Source organism: Heptranchias perlo, chromosome 24 (assembly GCF_035084215.1).
Source record: "Heptranchias perlo isolate sHepPer1 chromosome 24, sHepPer1.hap1, whole genome shotgun sequence".
In the NCBI taxonomy this organism is placed as follows: Eukaryota; Metazoa; Chordata; class Chondrichthyes; order Hexanchiformes; family Hexanchidae; genus Heptranchias; species Heptranchias perlo.
The window spans coordinates 9,260,642-9,283,525 of NC_090348.1; the positions used below are offsets into that span (position 1 = coordinate 9,260,642).

At 44.3% G+C, this 22,884-nt stretch overlaps 1 protein-coding gene across 1 annotated transcript; it reads right to left on the minus strand.

Annotated features, from left to right (window-relative positions):
- Window positions 1-1,096: 1,096 nt before the first annotated feature.
- pyroxd1 (pyridine nucleotide-disulphide oxidoreductase domain 1) lies at window positions 1,097-21,868 on the minus strand. The gene is made up of 12 exons (XM_068004732.1): window positions 21,716-21,868; window positions 17,626-17,706; window positions 17,396-17,515; window positions 14,227-14,355; window positions 12,001-12,074; window positions 9,467-9,627; window positions 8,427-8,521; window positions 8,172-8,310; window positions 6,937-7,049; window positions 3,136-3,258; window positions 2,889-3,026; window positions 1,097-2,636 (listed from the first exon to the last, which is right to left on the minus strand). Exons 1-12 carry the CDS (start codon window positions 21,806-21,808, stop codon window positions 2,388-2,390), a joined length of 1,515 nt encoding a protein of 504 aa, XP_067860833.1. The 5' UTR covers window positions 21,809-21,868; the 3' UTR covers window positions 1,097-2,387.
- Between the last annotated feature and the right edge of the window lie 1,016 nt (window positions 21,869-22,884).

A 22,884-nucleotide genomic window follows, 5' to 3' on the forward strand; every position in this document is an offset into this window, starting at 1 on the left:
CTAGACGGCCACACATATCAAAGACTTTTTAAAAATATACTCATGGCTCTCCTGCAACGTTGCTCGCAGGCTGTGGGTATGGCCAGGTGGCTCTGGATGGAGATCTGGGCAGACGTTGAGGGCGAGGGTGATGTTAGGCTGAAGTTTTCTGGTGGCGGGGCTGGGTATTGAGGAAATCAGCTAGACACGTGCAGTTGTTATTATTAGAAAGAATTTATATAGCGCCTTTCACCTCAAGATGTCTCACAGCACTGCAAAGACAATGAATTGCCGGTGAAGTGTAGTCACTGTTATTTTGTAGGCAAACATGGCAGTCAATATGCTCACAGCAGTGAGTGAATGTCCAGTTAATCTATTTTGGTGGTGTTGGCTGAGGAAAGAATACTGGGAGAACTCAGCTATCCCTCAGAAAAGTGCCATGGGATCTTTCACATCCGCAGTCAGGGCCTCCATTTAACATCTTATTTGAAAGACAGCACCTGACATAATGCAGCACTCCCTCAGTGCTGTGCTGAAGCGTCAGCCTGGAGTGGGGCTTGAACCCACAACCTTCTGAATCAGAGGCAGCAGCGCTACCACTGAGCCAAGCTACCACTAAGTAAACTTAAACATGCAAAACGGATTCCATTTTAAAGCTACAAGGTGAGCACATTTCCTGTTTTCTGAAGCCATCACTCCTTCAGAGGCTATACATTTCACAATTCTATTTGCCTTGTTTGCATGACTATCAGACTGAAGAGCAGGCTTTGCTGACGTGAAAAGAAAACTGTTCAATAATAGTGGCAAAGCAAAAGGCACACCCCATGCTCAAAAAACTCAACTGAATTAAAATAACTAAAACCTACAGCATGTTACATCACTATTTACTGGCTGATTACCTGTCAGAGATTAATTTTTCTTATTGACCATACTGCAAATACAGTTTTCAGAGGCTTTGGTTCTTTTTGGACAGTGAGGGAATTTTGTTTTTACAAACTAAATGCTCCTCAAAAGTTTTTTAAAAAATGGCAACCACCAGCAATTCACGAGCCCCATTAAATAATATCTAAAATGCACGTGTACAGATTTTGTGGATACAGGAACCTGGGATTGTAGGACTCCAGAAGAAATGGTTTCCAGGCAACCAACAGGCCACCAGTGAGAAAAGGGGGCACATCAGAAAAGGAAGACAAAATATAAGAGACAAATCCTAGGCACTGATCCTAGTGCTTCACTCATTTCCAGAATCTCGAAACCCCTGAATCTTTAGGCCGTGATTCCCAGCATTTCAGGATCAATAAAATAGCCGGGGTCCTCATGACAGGGGATCCTAGGATTGCAAAGCATATATTACCAGGGACATCCTTTAAAATGATGGGTGCTGAGCAACTGTATGTGACTGGAACCGTAGTAATGAAGGAGTTTTGGTCTGAACCCTAGCAGTCTGTTGGGAGGCAGATGGGGGATACGCAACCTTGTGTTAATGATGTTTCCTAGTTGTCTAGTGGAGAGACTGCTACGGAGGCCTCACTCATGAATACATACACTGTATGTATTGTAGTACACTGCAATTTGTCATCTGGGTTCCTTCAATATAAAAACTAACACTACATGCTCAATGGTTCCAGTGAGTAAACGACTTTTTAAAAATATGTTATTTACAAAGTGGGTTTAAAGTAAGCAGCTTTAAGCACAAAGATAGCATTAACAGGAGATAAGTGACTAGTTAGAAAAATTGATTACTTGGGCATACAGGCAAAAGAAATTACAATTTTCACTTGTGCTCCATAATGTCTAGATATCAAAGTGCTGCTGGCGTGATGCTATTTTGAAAAAAACGTTACAAAACAAAGTACAGCAAGATGCCAGCTCATCAAAGCAACTGTTCTTATGAGATCAATACTAACCAAATGTAAAACTTAATTCAGAGCACTGCTTTTTCTAGACGAAAACAATTCATTTGAAAAAGCCAGAGAGGGGAAAAAAAAAGTCACCAATTTGTGGCATTTTAGTAAAACTGCAAATTAAAGCACTGATCACCAGTCAAGAAAGAACTTGCACCTTCCACATCTTCAGGATATCCAAAAGTGCTTTAGAGCTAATGAAGTATTTTCGAAGTGTAGTGAGAGTTGATTTGTTATGTAAACAAACACAGCAGCCTATTTGCACACAACAAGGCCCCCAAAACAGCAACTGAGACGAATGACCATCTAGTCAAGTTTTGGTGGTGTTGGTTGAGGAAGATTGGCCAGGACACTGGGAGGAACTCCCTGCTTCTCTTCAAATAATTCCATGGGATCTTTTACAACCACCTGAGCAGACACATGGTACCTCATTCTAACCTATTTGGACAGAATTACAGGACCTGCCTAATAAAGAGCAAATTATCTGGCACAGATTTGTTCATCTTAATCAAAGTAGTCCTCAATGTCAATGTCAGGGTCGAGTAAGTCCTCTCCATATGCAGAAAGGTCCATCTGATTTAAAATTAGATTTTCAAAGGTCCCTTCTAAGTCGGTTTCACCAATAAGCACAGCTCCCATCATCCTTCCATCCTGCATCACTGTTTTCACATACTCCTGGCCTTTAGTGCAGCGCAGTAATAGCTCATGATCTGTCCCCAGACCCTGGCTGTTGTACTTTCCTAACAACACCACCTGCAAGATAAGAAAAACATTAACAATCTCAAGTCAGCTAGTAACAGAGTTATTATAACAGCTTTATGAGTGATTTAATTTACAACACGAGAGAAAGATTTCCTCTCAGCATTCGTTGTGTGCAAAAGATGGTAAACCTATTTAGAAAGTAGCATGTGGGGGATTTTCCCCCATTGTTAATACAACTGCTTGCGCTTTAGGTAAACTTCCATGAAATTCTACTCATTTTGCGATAATTGCTTTCAAGCTTACCTTATAATTGAAGAATTTGGTGACGTGAGCAAATGCTTCAAAGGAGAAGTCTAATTCAATCGATTCGTCCAATAATTCTGCTGCTATACACTTTGCTGCATAATATCCCATCTGTCTAGCCTGGGTCCACAGTCGCATCTGGTAGGTCGTGTAAATAGAACAAAAACAACTGCAATCAATCATTCAGGCAAATTGCATTTTCGAAGGTAAATGAAAAATACTTTGTGACAAATGGCATCTCTTGTACCTGTTGCCAAAGAGCACGAGACTCCCAAGACACAGTGCAGACGTCCCCAGCAGCAAAGATATCTGGGACTGAAGTACGCATCTGCTCATCTACTTTAAGGCCCCCATCTTCTGCTACGTCAAACTATAAAAAGTCATAATTGCTAATTATCAATTAGAACAGTATTAGCAATACATAAATGCTTCCAACTGTTTTGAATGAAAAGTTCAATTTGAAAATTTCCTCTCTATTTTGAAGTCATTTTTTATTTAGAACCACAGAAGTTTACAGCACAGAAGGTGCTCATTTGGCCCATAGTGTCTGTGCTGGCTCTTTGCTAGACCAATCCTAAACTAATCCCATTTCCCTATTCTCTCCCCATAGCCGATACCTCTTCAAATTTTTAATCCACTTTTCCCTTAAAAGATCTTTGCCTCGACTACAGTCTAGTCCTCTTAATTCAGAGTAACTTAAGTCAAATTACCTGGTAATTCAAATTTTTTTTAGCACCAAGTTCCCACTTTCCTATGCTATTTACATAAATTAATTTAAATTACCGGATAATTCAAATCATTTTAGTGCAAAATGATTTTCAATGATCAGAAATAGATGACAGCAAAGTTTTCCATGCTTTAACACTAAAGAAATTTCCGCTAACTCTCTCCTCACTCAGTGAGGATTTCAAACTGACAGCCCTTTGTCACTGATTCCTCAATTTGAAGAGATTGGTTTTGATAGGAAAAGAATTTTAGGAACCGACAGGCGATCGGTCTGGTGATTCTGCTCTGAATATCCACAAGGTGGGGTGTGTGTGCACATGCACACAATCATTTTGTCCTTCTCCTACAACTGCCTGGATTGAGAATTCCTTACGAGGAACTACAAGCACAAACCCACATCGGATCACTGCATGGTACAAACCTCTGATTCATCAACATGCTGCATCAGTGAACCACTGATTTAATCATTCTCTCTGCTTCATTTCAGAAGGCATCTTTACGTTTTGAAAGGTAAAGCCATAGGAAATGTAGGCGCAAATTCAACAAGATAGGGCAGGGTTAAAACTGCACTTTGATATTTGGGATCTTTAAACGGTTATTATCTGTGTTTGAAAATAAAAATAAAAATAAAAATAATGCAGAAGCACCAATTGGCCAAGGAAGGAATGAATTACCTTCTCCTGCTTTTATACCTGTTTATTATGACTGAGACGCTTCTTGAAAAACAAATGTTTCAAGACACTCTTTCCTCATCAGGAAGTACCTCCTGTGAAATATCCTAAAGCTAGCCAGCAGGGGTCAGCCTTTAATAAGTTGCCACGGCCCTTTGAATTGACAAATTTTGCAAGACTGTACCATCCTACCTTAGCTGGACACTGTTAGGGGCCCAGACATTTTGGCACCACAAAGACTCACCAGTAACATATCAAAGGCCTAACAGTGTTTTTGTAAGTTGAGAACAAAACAGAGAAGGCAACTTTTGACAAATCAGGAATGATGGATGATTGTGGAGAACACTTGGAAGGCATAACCTGGATGCCATAACTAATCCATGCTAAGAGAGAAACACAACCAGGAGGGGATTCCACTTTAACCCAAGCATGCACCAACCACTGTCAGGGCAAGGAAGTTGCTAGCTTTTTTTTAAAAACCAAGACTTTGAGAGCATGCGATTGCTATTAGTTATGCTGCCGCAAAATTGCATACAATAGCATACTCCTTGGGACCGTAACTCTGAAACTGAGCTACAATATGTTCTATTAAACTCTGAGTTCATAATGCTGACTGAGTAATGTCATATCAATTTGAATCGAGCTAATACAGTGCTGTTGTAATTCTGAAACAATTGTACCGTCTGTAACGTAGCTCCAACAACCACGCATACAATTAGAAAAATTGTGATTGATACACAACTCTGTTGCCATTCATTTCTCTACGCAGAGTTCAATGATTTTTAACTAGTGCTGTACTTTACTCTCACTGCTGGCAGAATCTTTTTTTTAAATTTAACCATTCATTTTGAGGTTGGTTTAATGTAGAACTCAAACAACCCAACTATATTAAACCCTAGGCATGCTTCAGCAACCCTTCGAGAATTTTAAACCCACCGTCACCAAATCCCCAACCAGAAAAAACCTATTCACCATTCATTAATTTTAAAACCTCTTAGCTCCTCATAGCTTTGGAAATGGTCGCAGTAGCTCAAGTCTCCCCTCATAATTATAGTTCCTCATCTCCAGTATCATTCTGGTGAATCTACGCTGTATGCTCTACAATGTCCCTTCTATAATGGGACACCCAAACCTGCAGACTACTCTAACTGCAGTCTAACCATTGCCGTGTATAAATATATAACGTTTTTGCTCTTGTACTCTGTGCTCATTTATAAAACCCAAAATGCTAGTAGACTTTTTTTTTTCACGGTTTTATCTACCTCCACTCACAAGTTGAGGAATTCACAATCCAAAGGTCACACTTTGTTAAAGATGAAAACATTCTTAAAAAACTGGGTGCTTCTGACCTACACTTCTAACCTCCAACCTAAAACACATTACAATCTCCCATGTTCCCTGATAAAAGGATTCAACTCTGAATGGCCTGAATCTGCTCATGGGAAATCTGCTAACGTATGTACAAAACAGTATGTTTACTGTACACTTTCTCCATCAAACTCATGTCATGCTCCTTTATATGCAAATAAACGCATTCATAAAACAGCAAATCATAACATACCAAATCAGCAAGTAGGAATGAAAACCACCATTAAAGTTTAAAAATCTACAAGTCAAAATGGACAGCCAACAGCTACTAACAAAATAAGAATGTACGCCAATCAAATTGTTCAAAATATTTTTGAAAACTCTGGTGAGTTTGCTGAGAGATTATCAAAATAACAGTTTCCAAACACGAAAAACAAAAAATAAAATAATTCAGCACAATATCAGCTTACCAATAGAGTTTGCTATGTGTGTCTAAAATGTCTTTGTTCATATTTTATGCAGAGGTCTAATCATTTTGCGAGAAGCCTGGAGTTTCAATTTTGACTTGCGTCTTTCATTGTACAATTTCTTTCCCTGGGCCTTTCTGGCTCAATTTTTCCAACAAGCTTGGGGATATTACTACATACCAGTGGCCCTAACTGTACACTCTGTGCATGTGCTAATATAATAGGGAGTATTTAGGAGAACCTTATTGTGAAATTCCGTATTTCTATGCAACAAAGCATTACCAAATTCCAAGTCTCCAATAAAAAAATTGTGCTGTGCAGGTTTATGGATAACAGTATAAACTGGTTCACCTAGCCAAATTCTGAGAGTAAGAGTTGGACTCACCGACAAAGACCCTATTATTCAAGACAAAAAGAGAGAGACTAATCCTTGTTACAAATTCAGTAACCCCAAATTATTATTGAAGAGACCAAATTTTAGGTTTTAAAATATCAGTAATTCCTCTTACCAATGACAGTTAATGCCCACTCAGAGGGGTGTGGAAATCAAGCAGACTTTCAGTGTTAACCCAATTGAACTTAACAAATGGTAAAAACCAGGATCAATAAACTGTTTTCAACAAGTGAAAGATTTACTGTTTTTAGAAGTATAGCAAGGAGGAAGCTTTTGGTGTGGTATCAAATTTAACAGATAGCCCAAGTGAGGCTAAAAAAAATCCACACCTGATTTAATCATTTATACTTCAAGATTCTGACTCATTTCTTACAAAAAATGTATTTCTGTGGAGAAGAACCTTCTAAACCTAGTTCTGGGTTACAGTTCTGATTTCTAATACTGTACTCAAGTGACTGGATAAACTTATATACTGTACTTACATGATTGTTTGTGATGAATGGTTCAACATTTGGTATTACTCCAGTTGCACTCACTATGAAATCAGAGCCATAGATCTTTCCATTTGTCAACTGTACATAAATAGGCCAACATTCTGAAAGGAATGGAAAAGTAAATTCAAATTAACTCTTGTTGTTTGAATATTGTTTGGGAATCTAGACATACCTGCAACCTTCTCCACACAGTACTGCACTGGGCCTTACGTATATCCAGTGATCCATCAAGGAATAACCAACTGTCCTCTGCAACTCTAAGCAAGACTTTTGAACAGTTTTCTCCCATTGGTCCAAATTCACTAGGAGCTGGGCTGATTCTGCCCAGACATATTTGGCATAAGACTCTTACAGTTGGCAGAGAGAGGGAACTTTGGTCAGTCTGGGCTGAATTTGAATGTAGGTTCCAGCGGGGAAACAATAATGTACTAATCCATTGTCCTATATAGCTCCATAAATAAAGCATTTCTAACTTGCAATATCCATTATTAACCATATTACATTCATTTTGTTTCATTGTTATTGCAGTGCTCAAGGGAGTCAAAACAGTCTGTCAACTTAAATCCTCATGAAAACGTTTTGCTCACTTTTTATACCATTGGAAGATCTCAGGCAGAACCAAATGAAGATTGAATACAGTTATACACTAGTTTGCTATTTTTACCCTCTTCATTTATTTATTTTTATCTGATAACTGAATGTCAAACACTGACAAGCCAGTTTACTCCACTTAACCAAATACTGCATCCATAATCTATATTAGGAATCTTGTTTGTAGCATTAAGTAGTCAGCTATGGTCGCATCATCACTGGCTCCCAAGATTATGGATTGGACAATCATCAGAATTTTGAACTGTGATGCATTCTGCAAATTAGCAACATTAACCCTCTAAACACTGAAAATTGAAGTCTTTCTATAGATTGAAGCAGCTGTCGTTCATCAGAACAGCAGTACCCTTGTTTTTAAATTGGAAATGTTCTGACAGGTACAGAATTACGATACAGATATTACAGGAGTGCACATCAGTATTAGATGCAGCCTCAACTTTTTTTAAAATTAATAACTGAAAAATGAGAACAGCGAACCTTGTATAGTAACCACTGGACAGGGTCTTCCTAGTTTGGCTGTTTCTTAATTCATAGCCACTGTAGCTTTGAGGTCAGGGGTCACAACAAAAGAAAACTTGGATTAAAAAAAACAAGAAAATCTCTTCTCTAAATACCTTCATCAATTTTTCCTTCTCTTTCTTCGGACAAGTTTTCAGGAAATGCCAACGATGTTTTCTGTGACGAGGCAAACTCTTCATGTAGGTAAATCTTATCAATCTCACATTGGTATTCAACATGGACTCTGTGGGAAATCTGAAGATAGTGCACAAGTTTGGAATTAAAAACTCGATTGTGCAAGAAAAATTAAACTTCAAAAACTACTGCTTTAGCTTGAACACACTAGAATCAGCACTGATCCAACTTATTACTTCTTTTGTTCCTTTCAGCTTCATACCCTCGTGCCAATCCGGTCCCAATGCACTGCCGTGTGCTCCATCTTCAGCAGCAGTTTCCGTTTCCAAACCTGCATTTAACACAACCGATTTGTAAATAAGCAGCTTATCCATCTAGGCCATTCACCACATAGGCAACATTTTTAATTTTGATTCAAAATTATATGGGGTTTTCATAGAGCAGATGGAGAGAAACTGTTTCTACTGGCAGGAGGGTCAGTAACCAGAAGACAGAGATTTAAGATAATAGACTAAAAAGCCGGGGGGGGTGGGGGGGGGGGAATGCGGGGACGAGGAGAATATTTTTAACCTAGTGAGTGGTTATGATTAAGAATACACTGCCTTAACGGGTGGTGGAAGCAGATTCAACAGTAATTTTCAAAAAGGAACTGGAAATACACTGAAGGAAAAATTTGCAGGGCTATGGGAAAAGAGCAGGGGGGAGTGGGACTAATTGGTAGCTCTTTCAGAGAGCGGGCACAGGCACGATGGGCCGAACAGCCTCCTTCTATGCTGTATGATTCTAAATGATCCTTTAGATAGTCTCAATTTCACAAAATGTATTACACGGGGTTACTAGAGATCAGATTTATTCCAGACATCTAACAAAACCAGGTCTTTTCAAGATACTTGTCTGCATTGTTTAAAATTATTTCTAAAATAATACAGAAATCTAGTTTGAGGGGAGGGAACAGAACAGTCAAACTTGAAATTTTGCTACTTTTTGATGGACTGTGATACTGTAAGTACTAAAAAAAGCACTAATCTTTGAAAGATATTAATGTAAGCACAGGGACATAGATTATATATAAGCTGCAGGTGACTGCAAGAATAAATGGAATTTCAGGTTAATTTTATTTCATCAGGTGTTGGGAGAGGAGGTGAGCAAATATTCCAAAATCAGATGCAAACAAAATGTGGGATAATGCAGCTTTAACAATGGCTCATTTGCTCTAAAGTTATCGACACATCATTCACTGTAAAGTGGATCATAAACGCTGCATCTTTGCAATTACCTTCTGTAGTGTACTTTGTCCTTTTACAAGGATGAATGGCCTCAGGCTTATCAGCCTTGAGTTGAGGAATCAGAAATTGTGCTGCTCCTGCATCAAAGAAAGTATTTCCAATAGCTTTATCTTTTATTGCCCAAATTACTTCACATCCTTCAATTTCATACCTATAAACACAAAGGAGAAACAATTTAAGAACATATGATGTTACATAGGATGTACAGCACAGAAACAGGCCATTCGGCCCAACAGGTTTATGCTCCACCTGCGCCTCCTCCCACTTTTCTTCATCTAACCCCATCAACATATCTTTCTATTCCTTTCTCCCTCATGCATTTGTCAAGCTTCCCCTTAAATGTATCTATACTAGTCGTCTCAACTATTCCTTGGGGTAGCGAGTTCCACATTCTAACCACTCTCTGGGTAAAGATGTTTCTCCTGAATTCCCTATTGGATTTATCAGTGACTATCTTATATTTATGGCCCCTAGTTCTGGTTGAGCTCCTCGGATATTTCGGGAGTGATTTCTGCCCCATTGTCTACTTGGACTTTCAGAAAGCCTTTGATAAAGTACCTTACACTAGGTTCCTTCACAAGATAGATTCTTACGGTATTAATAGAAATTTGAAACACTGGATTAGGAGTAGGCTCCAATTGCGCAGCCAAAAAGTTGTAGCTAACAGACATGGTTCAGCTTGGAGACATGTTACTAGTGGTGTCCACTAGGGATCGGCCCTGGGACCGCTACTTTTCACGGTCTTTATTAATGACTTGGACAGAGGTGTTGGAAGTATAGTAAGTAAGTTTGCAGGTGACACCAAAATCTGTGTTTGGGTTAAGACAGTAGAGGAGTGCAATCATATCCAAAAAGGATTTAGATGTGCTAGGGGAGTGGGCCACACATTGGCAAGACATTTCATTTAGATAAATGTAGTGTTGTGCATGTTGGCAGAGCGAATACAGAACACAAGTATCATTTGCAGGGAACAATACTTAAAGAGGTTGAGAGAGAAAAAGATCTTGGTGTTATTGTGCACAGATCACTAAAGATTCATGACCATTGTAGAGAAATTATAGCTAAAGCTAACAAGGTATTGGGTTGTATTAATAGAACCACTCAGTATAAATCAAAGGACACCATTTTGACACTATACAGGTCACTGGTCAGACCATATCTAGAGTACTATGCCCAGTTTTGGTCCCCCTACATGGCCTTGGAAAAGGTCCAGATGAGAGCTACTAGAATGATTCCTAGCTTAAAGAACCTCAGCTACTCAGATAGTCTTAAAGACCTTGGTCTATTTACTTTAGAGCAGCACAGAATTAGAGGTGACCTGATAGAGATCTATAAAATAATTAAAAGGCTGGAAAGCATCCCTAATTGATAGATTATTCCAGTTTAACGGATTGGGGAGGACCAGGGACACGAGTTTAAACTATGCAAGAGTGGGAATAGACTGGATGTTAGGCAGTTCTTCTTTTCCCAGAGAATTATGAGCCACTGGAATACACTGCCAGCTGGTGTGGTGACCATCAACAGGTAGCTGGACCAGTTCCTGACTGGGGCAGAAATCGCATCGTGCAGAAGGTAAATGTCTTTATGGATAACACTTGGTCCATGTGATCTCCTGGACCGGTTCCAATCACCTGAGGGGGGTCAGAGAGGAATTTTCCAGAGTATTTTTTTCCCTTATTGGCCCTGGGTTTTTTTGCCTCTCCCAGGAGATTACATGGCTGTGGGGTGGGTTGGAAGTGGGGAAAATGTTTAGCCATGATGGTCCAGCCATCATGGTATGGGGCAGGCTTGATGGACCAGCTGGTCTTTTCCTGCCCGTCAATTTCATATGTTCGTATGTAACAAGAGGAGGAATACATCACAATTTATAACAAAATACATGTGATATGCAACTCAAGATTTTTAAAAATTAACACATTCAGAAGGGTTTTGGCAATAGATATTAATGTAGAGAAATGCAACGCTTTCCATTCAGGCACTGTAGGGTCGGCATCTAGCACTCCTAGGTCATATGCAACATGGCAACTGTCACCTTAATCTACCCCAACAATTTGCCTCAGCCTGAAGCTCACAAATGCACCCCTACTGCACCATTGTGACCTTTCCCTATTTCCCACAACACCCATCCTGTGGTCCGTCTAAATGAGATGGCCAATTATGGACTGTAAGCTGAAGTCTACTGAGAACTGCCCAAACTCATTTCACATAGGACCTTTACAGCCGGACAGGAGCCACATGGACTGCAGCAGTTCAAGAAGGCGGCTCACCACCACCTTCTCAAGGGCAATTAGGGATAGGCAATAAATGCCGGCCTCGCCAGCGATGCCCACATCCCATGAACGAATAAAAAAAAAATTGGAACCCAGAGGTGAAAAGGCTAGTGTCTAACCCACTATGTCAACCAGTCCTAAGCTCATGTCCAACCCCCCTCCGCACCTCATTAGTTCAAACTATAAAAATACTCTAACTTGGTTTGCATGTTTTAATCTATCACTTAGAATTTCCATGTACAAGACATACTTACACCAGTTCCAGTGCTATACCTCCATTCCCTATAACAATAATCCTTTTGGCCCTAGCCAAACGACTTTGAAATTCCTGAAAAGACAAAAAGAGACTTCAAAAACATCATGCACCACACATATTCCATGCTTTTTCCTTTTCTTTTCTCCTGCTCCTTAGGTTCTACACCGTGATTGAAGAAAGCTGCCTTTCTACCACAAGGAGTGGTTGAGGTGACTAGCAGATGCATTTAAGGGGAAGCTAAATAAACACATGAAGATGAAAAGAATAGAAGGATATGCTGATAGGGTTAGATGAAGTAGGGAGGGAGAAGGCTCATGTGGAGCATAAACACCGGCATAGACCAGTTGGGCTGAATGGCCTGTTTCTGTGCTGTAGACTTGATGTAACTTAATGGTGTTCATTTTACTGTGTTCCAGAAATGTATGGACTACAAGACAGTTAAAACATTTCTATCATTTAGCATCTTAAGATTACTTCAACATTTCTATCATTTAGCATCTTAAGATTACTTCATAGCAGTCAGCTCATCGAGCAATAAAATTAGTCTGGTTAATTATGGACAAGTACAATTGAAATAGGTTCACAATATGTAATGGCTGTCGTTCCCCAGGATGGCAGGAGTAAAAATACAGTACTTGTATCACTGTCCCTTCCCATCACATTACATCCTAATCTAAGACCGTTGTTATAACTAGCCTGTGCCCACCTTTCCAGTTATATGACACATCCATGACCATCTTCAAGGGAATGTTACAGCAAACAAACATGCAGATAAATACAAAAAACGTCCACCATTATATAAAATAGCATTTCATCTGGAATGGGCTGCAGACCATTGAATCAAAAATTCGTCAATCTTACTCCACTGCCATGAGTTCAGTGGAGCGGGACTCCTGATGCACTGGTGACCTGCACTCCTGACCCCGCCAGAGTATCAAGGATCAGGGTGGAATTTGCTCATTTTCATCATTTCGATATGCGCCCGCAAGAGGGTGAAGGGAGAAAGACGGCACGCTAGAATACCACTCAGAGGAGAAGCTGGTGTCACCATCTGAAAATGGCCCCAGTGTGGTAAATCAGATCCTTTTATAAGAGGGCCCATTTCATCGTGCTTGTCTGCCATCTGCTGGACTGTTCCAGGCCAAGATCCAGGTGTGGACAAGACCTGTAGGCCCCACGTTAGCCTCTCCATTGACCTGGATGCCAGTAACTTCCAGTATCTTGCTCAGGAGGCCAGAGCCACAGGAAATGTGGTTAGTGATGCCACCGTGCCACCCTCCCTCCTTTTAATTATAAGGTCATTTGTAGGGTGTATGAAGCCACGGCCACTCCAGCCCCCAAAAAGAAATGCCGTGTCCTTTTATGGGCTGGAATCCCAGGGTTTTGGGCTCAATTGCTTACTCCTGCTGGCCCTCTTCCCACCTCCTTGACCTTGGAATTGTGTACCAGAAAACTCCCTAATTTAAACTTGGGAGTTCAGATACCAACAAACTACTTTACCTTTACTCTCATGACTTGCATCAGCTGCACCCATCAATTGTGCGATATATTCAAACCCAATTAGTTTTCTATAGTGTAAAAAAAGGCTGTTCTCCTGTAACTTGCAATGAAGTAAAATGAACAGTACTGCTGCTCAAATCACACCATACAACAGTTCTATTTAAATCAAGTGGTTGGATCACAGGCATTCCACCAACGGCAGCCGTGCCTTCAGCCATCTAGGCCCTAAGCTGTGGAATTCCCTCCCCAAACCTCCGACGCTCCTTAAAACCTACCTCTTTGACTAAGCTTTTGCTCTTAATGTCTCCTGCTTTGGCTCAGTCAACTTTTGTCTGATTACACTCCTGTAAAGCACCTTGGGACATTTTACTTCATTAAAAGCGCGATATAAATGCAAGTTGTTGTTGTCATTGCCTTCTACAACATCCAGCACAAGAAAATGGAATGAAACCACCTCTACAAACTCACCCAGTAAGCAAATTACCACAAGCTGGAGCTAATACATTTCAGAGTTCAGATCACATTGAAAAAATCTTATGGTTCATGTCATCTGAACTCAATGTTTTTTTCTCATGTAACATACTATAGCTTATAGTTATTAGCCTATATGTTATGCATGTTTTATTCACAACTAGAAAGTTACTTTTTTAAAAAAAAAAGACAATCTTTTCTTCTTTGAACATATTAGATTACATGAATGGTTACATTAAAAGTTTGTTATTACCTTTGCACTGTCAGTATCCCGAATTCCTAATACGTATGGATTGTCTTTGACTATCAGTCTTGGCCTGCCTCCTGCACATATGCACAGCTTCTCGTAAATATACTCTTTGCCTTCTTCTGTGTAAAGTTTCTGGAAGCAAATTATCAAAATTGTCAAAAAGAAAATGAGTCTCAAAACAGATTGTACTAAATTCCGTATACCTCTGAATGCAAAGTACTATGTATATGAACAATATACTGCATGAAAGGTATGGTATGTGACTCTGGTATTCAACACTCAAGTGCTCAACAATTTTCTTACAATGAGGGGGATAATGTCATATATCCAGAGGTCCAGGTACAAGGACAACAGCTTTGAAATACTGACACAGGAATCTGCGGCTACACATCAGACACCATTTGATCGATACAATATAAATGACTACTCAGTCATAGGCTGGGGATTAACGCCCAAATAATATTGAAACATATTACTGTTAGGCATGGTGCAAGCAATGACATTCAAAGAACTGAAACAAAAACACATGGTATAACAGTGTTTTAGTAAGGAGAGCAAATTATGGGTTAAGCACAAAGTATAAAGAAATCCTTTTAGACCTATCCACAGTTCCACATAGTGCAACAATTTTTTTTAATAACGAAGCATTTTTGTTGTAGTAAATAATTACACTTACAACCTTGATGAAAAATAATTTAAACTGCAAAATGATAAAATCCTGAGAAGCCTCATTGTCTATCTCTTTTTTGTCCCCATTAAAACTATCACAGGTTACATATGAAAGTCATGCTGACTGCTCAATAAATATGAATAAGCACATTTTAATGCATTAGATCACATTCAGTTAATAATTTTTTATAATGGTGTTGCCATAAAGTGCATTAGCTGAAACCGAACTAATAAATTAAAACATGCTATTCATACTTTTTGAAGTCTTTTAAAGACAGTGCTGCAGAATAGCATAGATCCAACCAAACAAAGACCTCCAGGAAATTAAGATCAACTTAAATTTTCATTAAAAGTTTGCATTGACGGGACAATCTTTAAATGAAGTACAAATAAAACACCTGCAAAAGTTTTTACTTGACATATATTTCTGAATCAGTTGACTACCTAGAGAAAAAGTATCAGTAACGCAAGAGCCAATAAGTAGAAACAGAAAAGCAAAAGTTACTACATGCAAGAAAAAGAAACAACTTTCATTTATAAAAACGTCTTTCACGTCCTCAGGCCATCTCAAAGCCTCGTACAGCCAATAAATTACTTAATTACTTTTGACGTATAATCACTGTTGCTTTGTAGTCAAATGCAGCAGCCAATTTGCACACAACAAAGTCCTACAAACAGCAACAAGATGAATGACCAGTTAATCTGTTTTTGGTGATGTTGAGTGAAAAATAAATGTTAGCCAGGATACTGGGAGAACTCCCTGTCCGTCAAATAATGCTATTGGATCTCTAACCTAAACAGGCAGATGGGCCTTGGTCTAATGTCTCATTTGAGCAATAACACCTCAGATAATGCAGTACTCCCCCAGTATTGCACTGGAGTGTAGCTAGATTATGAATTCAAATCCTGGAGTGGGGCTTGAACCTGCAACCTTCAACCTTCTGGCACAGGCAAAAATGCTACCACTGAGCCATGGTTGACACCATTCTTGGATACATATTGTACCATTATTTTTACAATAATGCTATAAATAAATAAATACAAATGAAAAGACACTTCCAATCTTCAGTACTAATCAACCAGATCACTGGGTACATTAGCAAAGGGCATACTTCAGTTTCATGAAATAACCTGCTAAGAATCAAAGCTAGCATCACTTAAACATTTGCATTTGAGTATGCAAAGTTAGTGGATAGGGTTAATTAACAAAATAAATAAGAGGTTACAAAGGCAGGCAGTTATGTACAGTAATTTAGCATTAACTGCTTGATTATAAATTTACAGTTGAGATCAGTGTCTGCGATTGATATAAATTGATGAGATTAATTTAGGATTCTTAGATAGCTGACAATTTAACAGCATTAGAAAGCCAGTCTGTTGAATAGATTAAAGTCTATATACTCGTAGTTAGCAATATTTCCAGAACTTATACGACCTCGTCCTTATGAGCTGGCGTGGCTGATACTATTAGTCTTCTGAGACATCAGAGTGATGAACCTTTGTCTGTAGAGGGGCTATCCGATCCTCTGCTATGGGTAAAATCACCTTCTGCACTGGTAGCTATATCTGGACCAGTTGGCTTAAATCTCACCTCCCTTCAACTCAGGGAAACCTGTACATCTGAATGATACACTTATCTACCTGTATCTGACTGGCTTGACCGTAGAATCTTAAGTTCTGTAATTTCTCTCTCTCTCTCTCTATTGGAGATGCATTTTCCAATTTTACAGAAACATCCTTTTACATATAGTAGACAAAAACTCCTACAACAAAAACTACTAAGAACTACTAAACGAACCACAACTAAGAACTGAAAATTAAAGACTAGAGTCACAAAATGCTATCTTCTACATCCTTAATTTCCAAAGAAACTACCTCAGTTCAATTGACAAATCTGAGTGACACGTGTTAGAAGAGTTCAGCCCCTCTGGTGTCAATCACCTCTTATATCCCAGTTGGTACCCCAATGACCTTCAAATCGATGAAACACTGGCACCTGGATATGCCAGGTTGCTCATTTATTCCCTAGCTTTTCAGGTCTTTGCTAACACAGGGTCTCACACACAGGTCTAGATAATACAGAAGAGAGTTATATCCCACTTAACGAGCTATTTCTGGGCCTGTGATCTTGAAGGCTTGTCTTCTATTCCCGGTAAGGAATGTTATGTTTGTGTACACCTTTGTGGTTTCATTGGCATTAGCCCTTTCCTTGCATTCAGTCTGACTACTGACTCCATTTACACATTTAAGGCAATTCTTGGGGCATTTCTCCTACAACAAAAATAGTTTTTTTTTAGCAAGCTGATGAATCGCTGATAAAAATGTAAAATAAAGTGAAAGCAGTATCATGTGAAATTTTTAAAAAGTTTCAATTTGTAATCAAAATTTTCAAAAAAATACATTTTTGATAATACTTTAAAACATTCTGTATGGATCCAACCGCCAAGAATCTTTCCTTGGTAACCGATAAGCATGAAATTTTTTTAAAGGAATTATTTCTTACACGTTGTGCTGCGTCCAGTCCTCGAACTGCAGACTGTATCACTTTAACATTGGGATAGTGTTCTTCCAGTATGCGAGTTGGCCTCTCTTCAACCTCAAACTCTTCCAACATCCTTGAAACCTTCAGATGCATTAAAAAAGACAAATTTGTGACCCATACTGATATTGATTCAGAGATAAAGAAGCAAAGGCAGAAATGGCTCATTTTTTATGACACTAAATCCTATGCACCTGTTTGAAGTTCATCACTGCTTTAATAAGTGGCGACGCTGTAATTAAAAGGATCTTCTCTGATGGGAACTCTCCAGCCAGCTACCAAAAACAAAAAGAAAATTTCACCTGTTCAGAACTATTAAAACACAGGTCAGAGAAGTGTAACTTAAGTGAATTTTAACAACCATAACTCTTATATACATTCTAACATTACAAAAATACCAATGAACATATTCTAAAATACACCTATAAAAGCAGCTTCATTTCTGCATCATAGTTTACCAGGATCATGTATGTGGTGTTCCTCCCTCCCACCTTGCACTGTTCATTCTTATAAGCTGTTCATCTGTAATATCTTCTAGTTCTGATGAAAAGCTATGCCTAACATGTTATCATTCGTCCTTTCTTTACAGATGCTGCCCGACTTGCTGAGTGTTTTGAGCATTTTCCGCTACTATCTTGTGGAAGTTGAGACCCCTGGGGCGCGTCCTGACCGACGGGGTGGGGGGTGGGCTCCCCGGGGGCGCGTCCTGACCGACGGGGTGGGGGGTGGGCTCCCCGGGGGCGCGTCCTGACCGACGGGGTGGGGGGTGGGCTCCCCGGGGGCGCGTCCTGACCGACGGGGTGGGGGGGTGGGCTCCCCGGGGGCGCGTCCTGACCCGACGGGGGGGGGGGGCTCCCCGGGGGCGCGTCCTGACCGACGGGGTGGGGGGTGGGCTCCCCGGGGGCGCGTCCTGACCGACGGGGTGGGGGGTGGGCTCCCCGGGGGCGCGTCCTGACCGACGGGGTGGGGGGTGGGCTCCCCGGGGGCGCGTCCTGACCGACGGGGTGGGGGGTGGGCTCCCCGGGGGCGCGTCCTGACCGACGGGGTGGGGGGTGGGCTCCCCGGGGGCGCGTCCTGACCGACGGGGTGGGGGGTGGGCTCCCCGGGGGCGCGTCCTGACCGACGGGGTGGGGGGTGGGCTCCCCGGGGGCGCGTCCTGACCGACGGGGTGGGGGGGTGGGCTCCCCGGGGGCGCGTCCTGACCGACGGGGTGGGGGGTGGGCTCCCCGGGGGCGCGTCCTGACCGACGGGGTGGGCTCCCCGGGGGCGCGTCCTGACCGACGGGGTGGGCTCCCCGGGGGCGCGTCCTGACCGACGGGGTGGGCTCCCCGGGGGCGCGTCCTGACCGACGGGGTGGGGGGTGGGCTCCCCGGGGGCGCGTCCTGACCGACGGGGTGGGGGGGTGGGCTCCCCGGGGGCGCGTCCTGACCGACGGGGTGGGGGGTGGGCTCCCCGGGGGCGCGTCCTGACCGACGGGGTGGGGGGTGGGCTCCCCGGGGGCGCGTCCTGACCGACGGGGTGGGCTCCCCGGGGGCGCGTCCTGACCGACGGGGTGGGCTCCCCGGGGGCGCGTCCTGACCGACGGGGTGGGCTCCCCGGGGGCGCGTCCTGACCGACGGGGTGGGGGGTGGGCTCCCCGGGGGCGCGTCCTGACCGACGGGGTGGGGGGTGGGCTCCCCGGGGGCGCGTCCTGACCGACGGGGTGGGGGGGTGGGCTCCCCGGGGGCGCGTCCTGACCGACGGGGTGGGGGGGTGGGCTCCCCGGGGGCGCGTCCTGACCGACGGGGTGGGGGGTGGGCTCCCCGGGGGCGCGTCCTGACCGACGGGGTGGGGGGTGGGCTCCCCGGGGGCGCGTCCTGACCGACGGGGTGGGGGGTGGGCTCCCCGGGGGCGCGTCCTGACCGACGGGGTGGGGGGTGGGCTCTCCGGGGGCGCGTCCTGACCGACGGGGTGGGGGGTGGGCTCCCCGGGGGCGCGTCCTGACCGACGGGTGGGGGGTGGGCTCCCCGGGGGCGCGTCCTGACCGACGGGGTGGGGGGTGGGCTCCCCGGGGGCGCGTCCTGACCGACGGGGTGGGGGGTGGGCTCCCCGGGGGCGCGTCCTGACCGACGGGGTGGGGGGTGGGCTCCCCGGGGGCGCGTCCTGACCGACGGGGTGGGGGGTGGGCTCCCCGGGGGCGCGTCCTGACCGACGGGGTGGGGGTGGGGCTCCCCGGGGGCGCGTCCTGACCGACGGGGTGGGGGGGGGCTCCCCGGGGGCGCGTCCTGACCGACGGGGTGGGGGGGGGCTCCCCGGGGGCACGTCCTGACCGACGGGGTGGGGGGGGGGCTCCCCAGGGGCGCGTCCTGACCGACAGGAGGGGGGGGGGGCGCTCCGCGTCCTGACCGACGGGGGGGGGGGGGGGGGGACTCCCCGGGGGCGCGTCCTGACCGACAAGGGCTTCTGGAGAAGCGTGAGGTAATCCATTTGGGGAGGACAAACAGGGCAAGGGAGTACACAGTAAATGGGAAGATACTGACAGGAGTAGAGGAAGTGAGGGACCTCTGAGTGCATGTCCACAGATCCCTAAAGGTAGCAGGACAGGTAGATTAGGTGGTTAAGAAGACATATGGGATGTTTTCCTTTATTAGCCGAGGCACAGACTATAAGAGCAGCGAGCTTATGCTAGAACTGTATAAAACACTGGTTAGGCCACAACTTGAGCACTGTGTATAATTCTGGTCACCACATTACAAGAAAGATGTGATTCCACTAGAGAGGGGGTACCGAGGAGATTTACGAGGATGTTGCCAGGGCAGGAGAATTTTAGCAATGAGAAAAGATTGGATGGGCTGGGGTTGTTTTCTTTGGAACAAAGGAGGCTGAGGGGAGATTTGATTGAGGTGCATAAAATTATGAGGGACCTTGCTAGAGTGGATAGGAAGGAACTACTTCCCATAGCAGAGGGGTCAGTGGCCAGGGGGCATAGATTTAAAGTACTTGGTAGAAGGATTAGACGGGAGCTGAGGAGAAATTTTTTCACGCAGAGGGTGGTGGGGGTCTGGAACTCACTGTCTGAAAGTGTGGTAGACACAGAAACCCTCATCGCATTTAAAAAGTACTTGGATGTGCACTTGAAGTGCTGTAACCTCCAGGACTACAGACCAAGTGCTGGAAAGTGGGATTAAGCTGGGTAACTCTTTCTCCGCCGGCACTGACACGATGGGACAAATGGCCTCCTGCTGTGCCGTAACTTTCTATGATTCTGATTTCCCCTGGAGCATGTCTATATTGACCGGGGTTCCCCGGGCGGGCGCGTTGATATTGACCGGGGTTCCCCGGGCGGGCGCGTTGATATTGACCGGGGTTCCCCGGGCGGGCGCGTTGATATTGACCGGGGTTCCCCGGGCGGGCGCGTTGATATTGACCGGGGTTCCCCGGGCGGGCGCGTTGATATTGACCGGGGTTCCCCGGGCGGGCGAGTTGATATTGACCGGGGCTCCCCGGACGGATGAGTTGATATTGACCGGGGTTCCCCGGGCGGGCGCGTTGATATTGACCGGGGTTCCCCGGGCGGGCGCGTTGATATTGACCGGGGTTCCCCGGGCGGGCGCGTTGATATTGACCGGGGCTCCCCGGACGGATGAGTTGATATTGACCAGGGTTCCCCGGGCGGGCGAGTTGATATTGACCGGGGTTCCCCGGGCGGGCGAGTTGATATTGACCGGGGCTCCCCGGGCGGGTGGGCTGATATTGACCGGGGCTCTCCGGGCGGGTGGGCTGATATTGACCGGGGCTCCCCGGACGGATGAGTTGATATTGACCGGGGCTCTCCGGGCGGGCGAATTGATATTTACCGGGGCTCTCCGGGCGGGTGGGCTGATATTGACCGGGGTTCCCCGGGCGGGTGGGCTGATATTGACCGGGGTTCCCCGGGCGGGCGAGTTGATATTGACCGGGGCTCTCCGGGCGGGTGAGTTGATATTGACCGGGGCTCTCCGGGCGGGTGGGCTGATATTGACCGGGGCTCTCCGGGTGGGTGAGCTGATATTGACCGGGGTTCCCCGGGCGGGCGAGTTGATATTGACCGGGGCTCTCCGGGCGGGTGGGCTGATATTGACCGGGGTTCCCCGGGCGGGCGAGTTGATATTGACCGGGGCTCTCCGGGCGGGTGGGCTGATATTGACCGACCTTCCCTTCCCCGGCGTTACGATGAATTCCCCGGGCCGCCCTCTGCCCTCACACGGGCCCTGCCCGCCCGGCCTCCCGCTCGGTTCCGACCCTCCGCCCCGGGACCCTCCTCACCTGCTCGGTGCATGTCACCCCTGCGATCCCGCCTCCCACGACGATGAATCGGGCTCGGGCAGAGCCCGGCCCTGAGGCCGCCGCCGTCGCCATGGCAGCGCCGGGAGTCGCCGTCAACGGAAACTTTTCAAAACTCACAAACTACCAGAGCGGCTGCCCGGAAACTACGTCACAAGGAGCGCGAGCCAGCACACCGGTGGAACGCCCAATGGCGCTCGCAACCACTGCGCATGCGCCGTGTTGGAACCTTGCCCACCCACGTGGCTCCCAAGTCTCCTGTATCAGGGACATTGGCTGAGGTGGGTCACTCTGTCTCACTTCACTGCTTCTTTCATTCATTGCAAGCCAACTCCTTAAAATGAGGCAGTGCACCCATCCTTGGATTCTTTATTAGCCACAACAAATCTGGTTGTGGAAAAAAAATCTGGTATAACTTTTTAGAATTGAAAACACACCTGAAAAGTATGTTGGGAATAGAATTAATACAGAGTTTTACTATATTAGGAACACTCTTCCACAAAAGGCTATGGATGCTGGAACAATTGGAGCTTTTGTAACTGAGATTAAACAGATGGGGGGGGGGTCCATGATCGAACTGAAACGTTAACTCTTTCTGTCTCCACAAATGTTGCTCAACTGCTGAGTGTTTCCATCATTTTCTGTTTTTATTTCAGATTTCCAGCCTCTGTAGTATTTTGTTTTTTTTATATAGATAGATTTTTGTTGGGTAGGGGTATCAAGGGATATGGCGCTAAGGCAGGTAAATGGGGTTGAGGTACAGATCAGCCTTGATCTAATTGAACAGCAGAGCAGGCTAGAGGGGCTGAATAGCCTATTCCTACTAATGTTCCTAAATACAGTAGAATCACCCATTTCAATCTCCACCCAAACTTCATGGATGTATGTGTGTGTATATATATATATATATATATATAGATGGATAATTTGTACACTGACAACATTTCCTATTCTAAATTCCCATATCCATATTTTAATGCAGTACTAATGAGAGACAAATGTCTTCCTGACTGGTTGATTAGTTGAGTGCTTTTAGTGAGGGATACACTAGTCAGCTTAATCAGTTTGCAGACATTGAGTCAAATGATTATGTGAATTGAAAGCTGTCTTATTTTGGTTTGGTTCTCTAACCTGCGTTTTTCATCCTTATA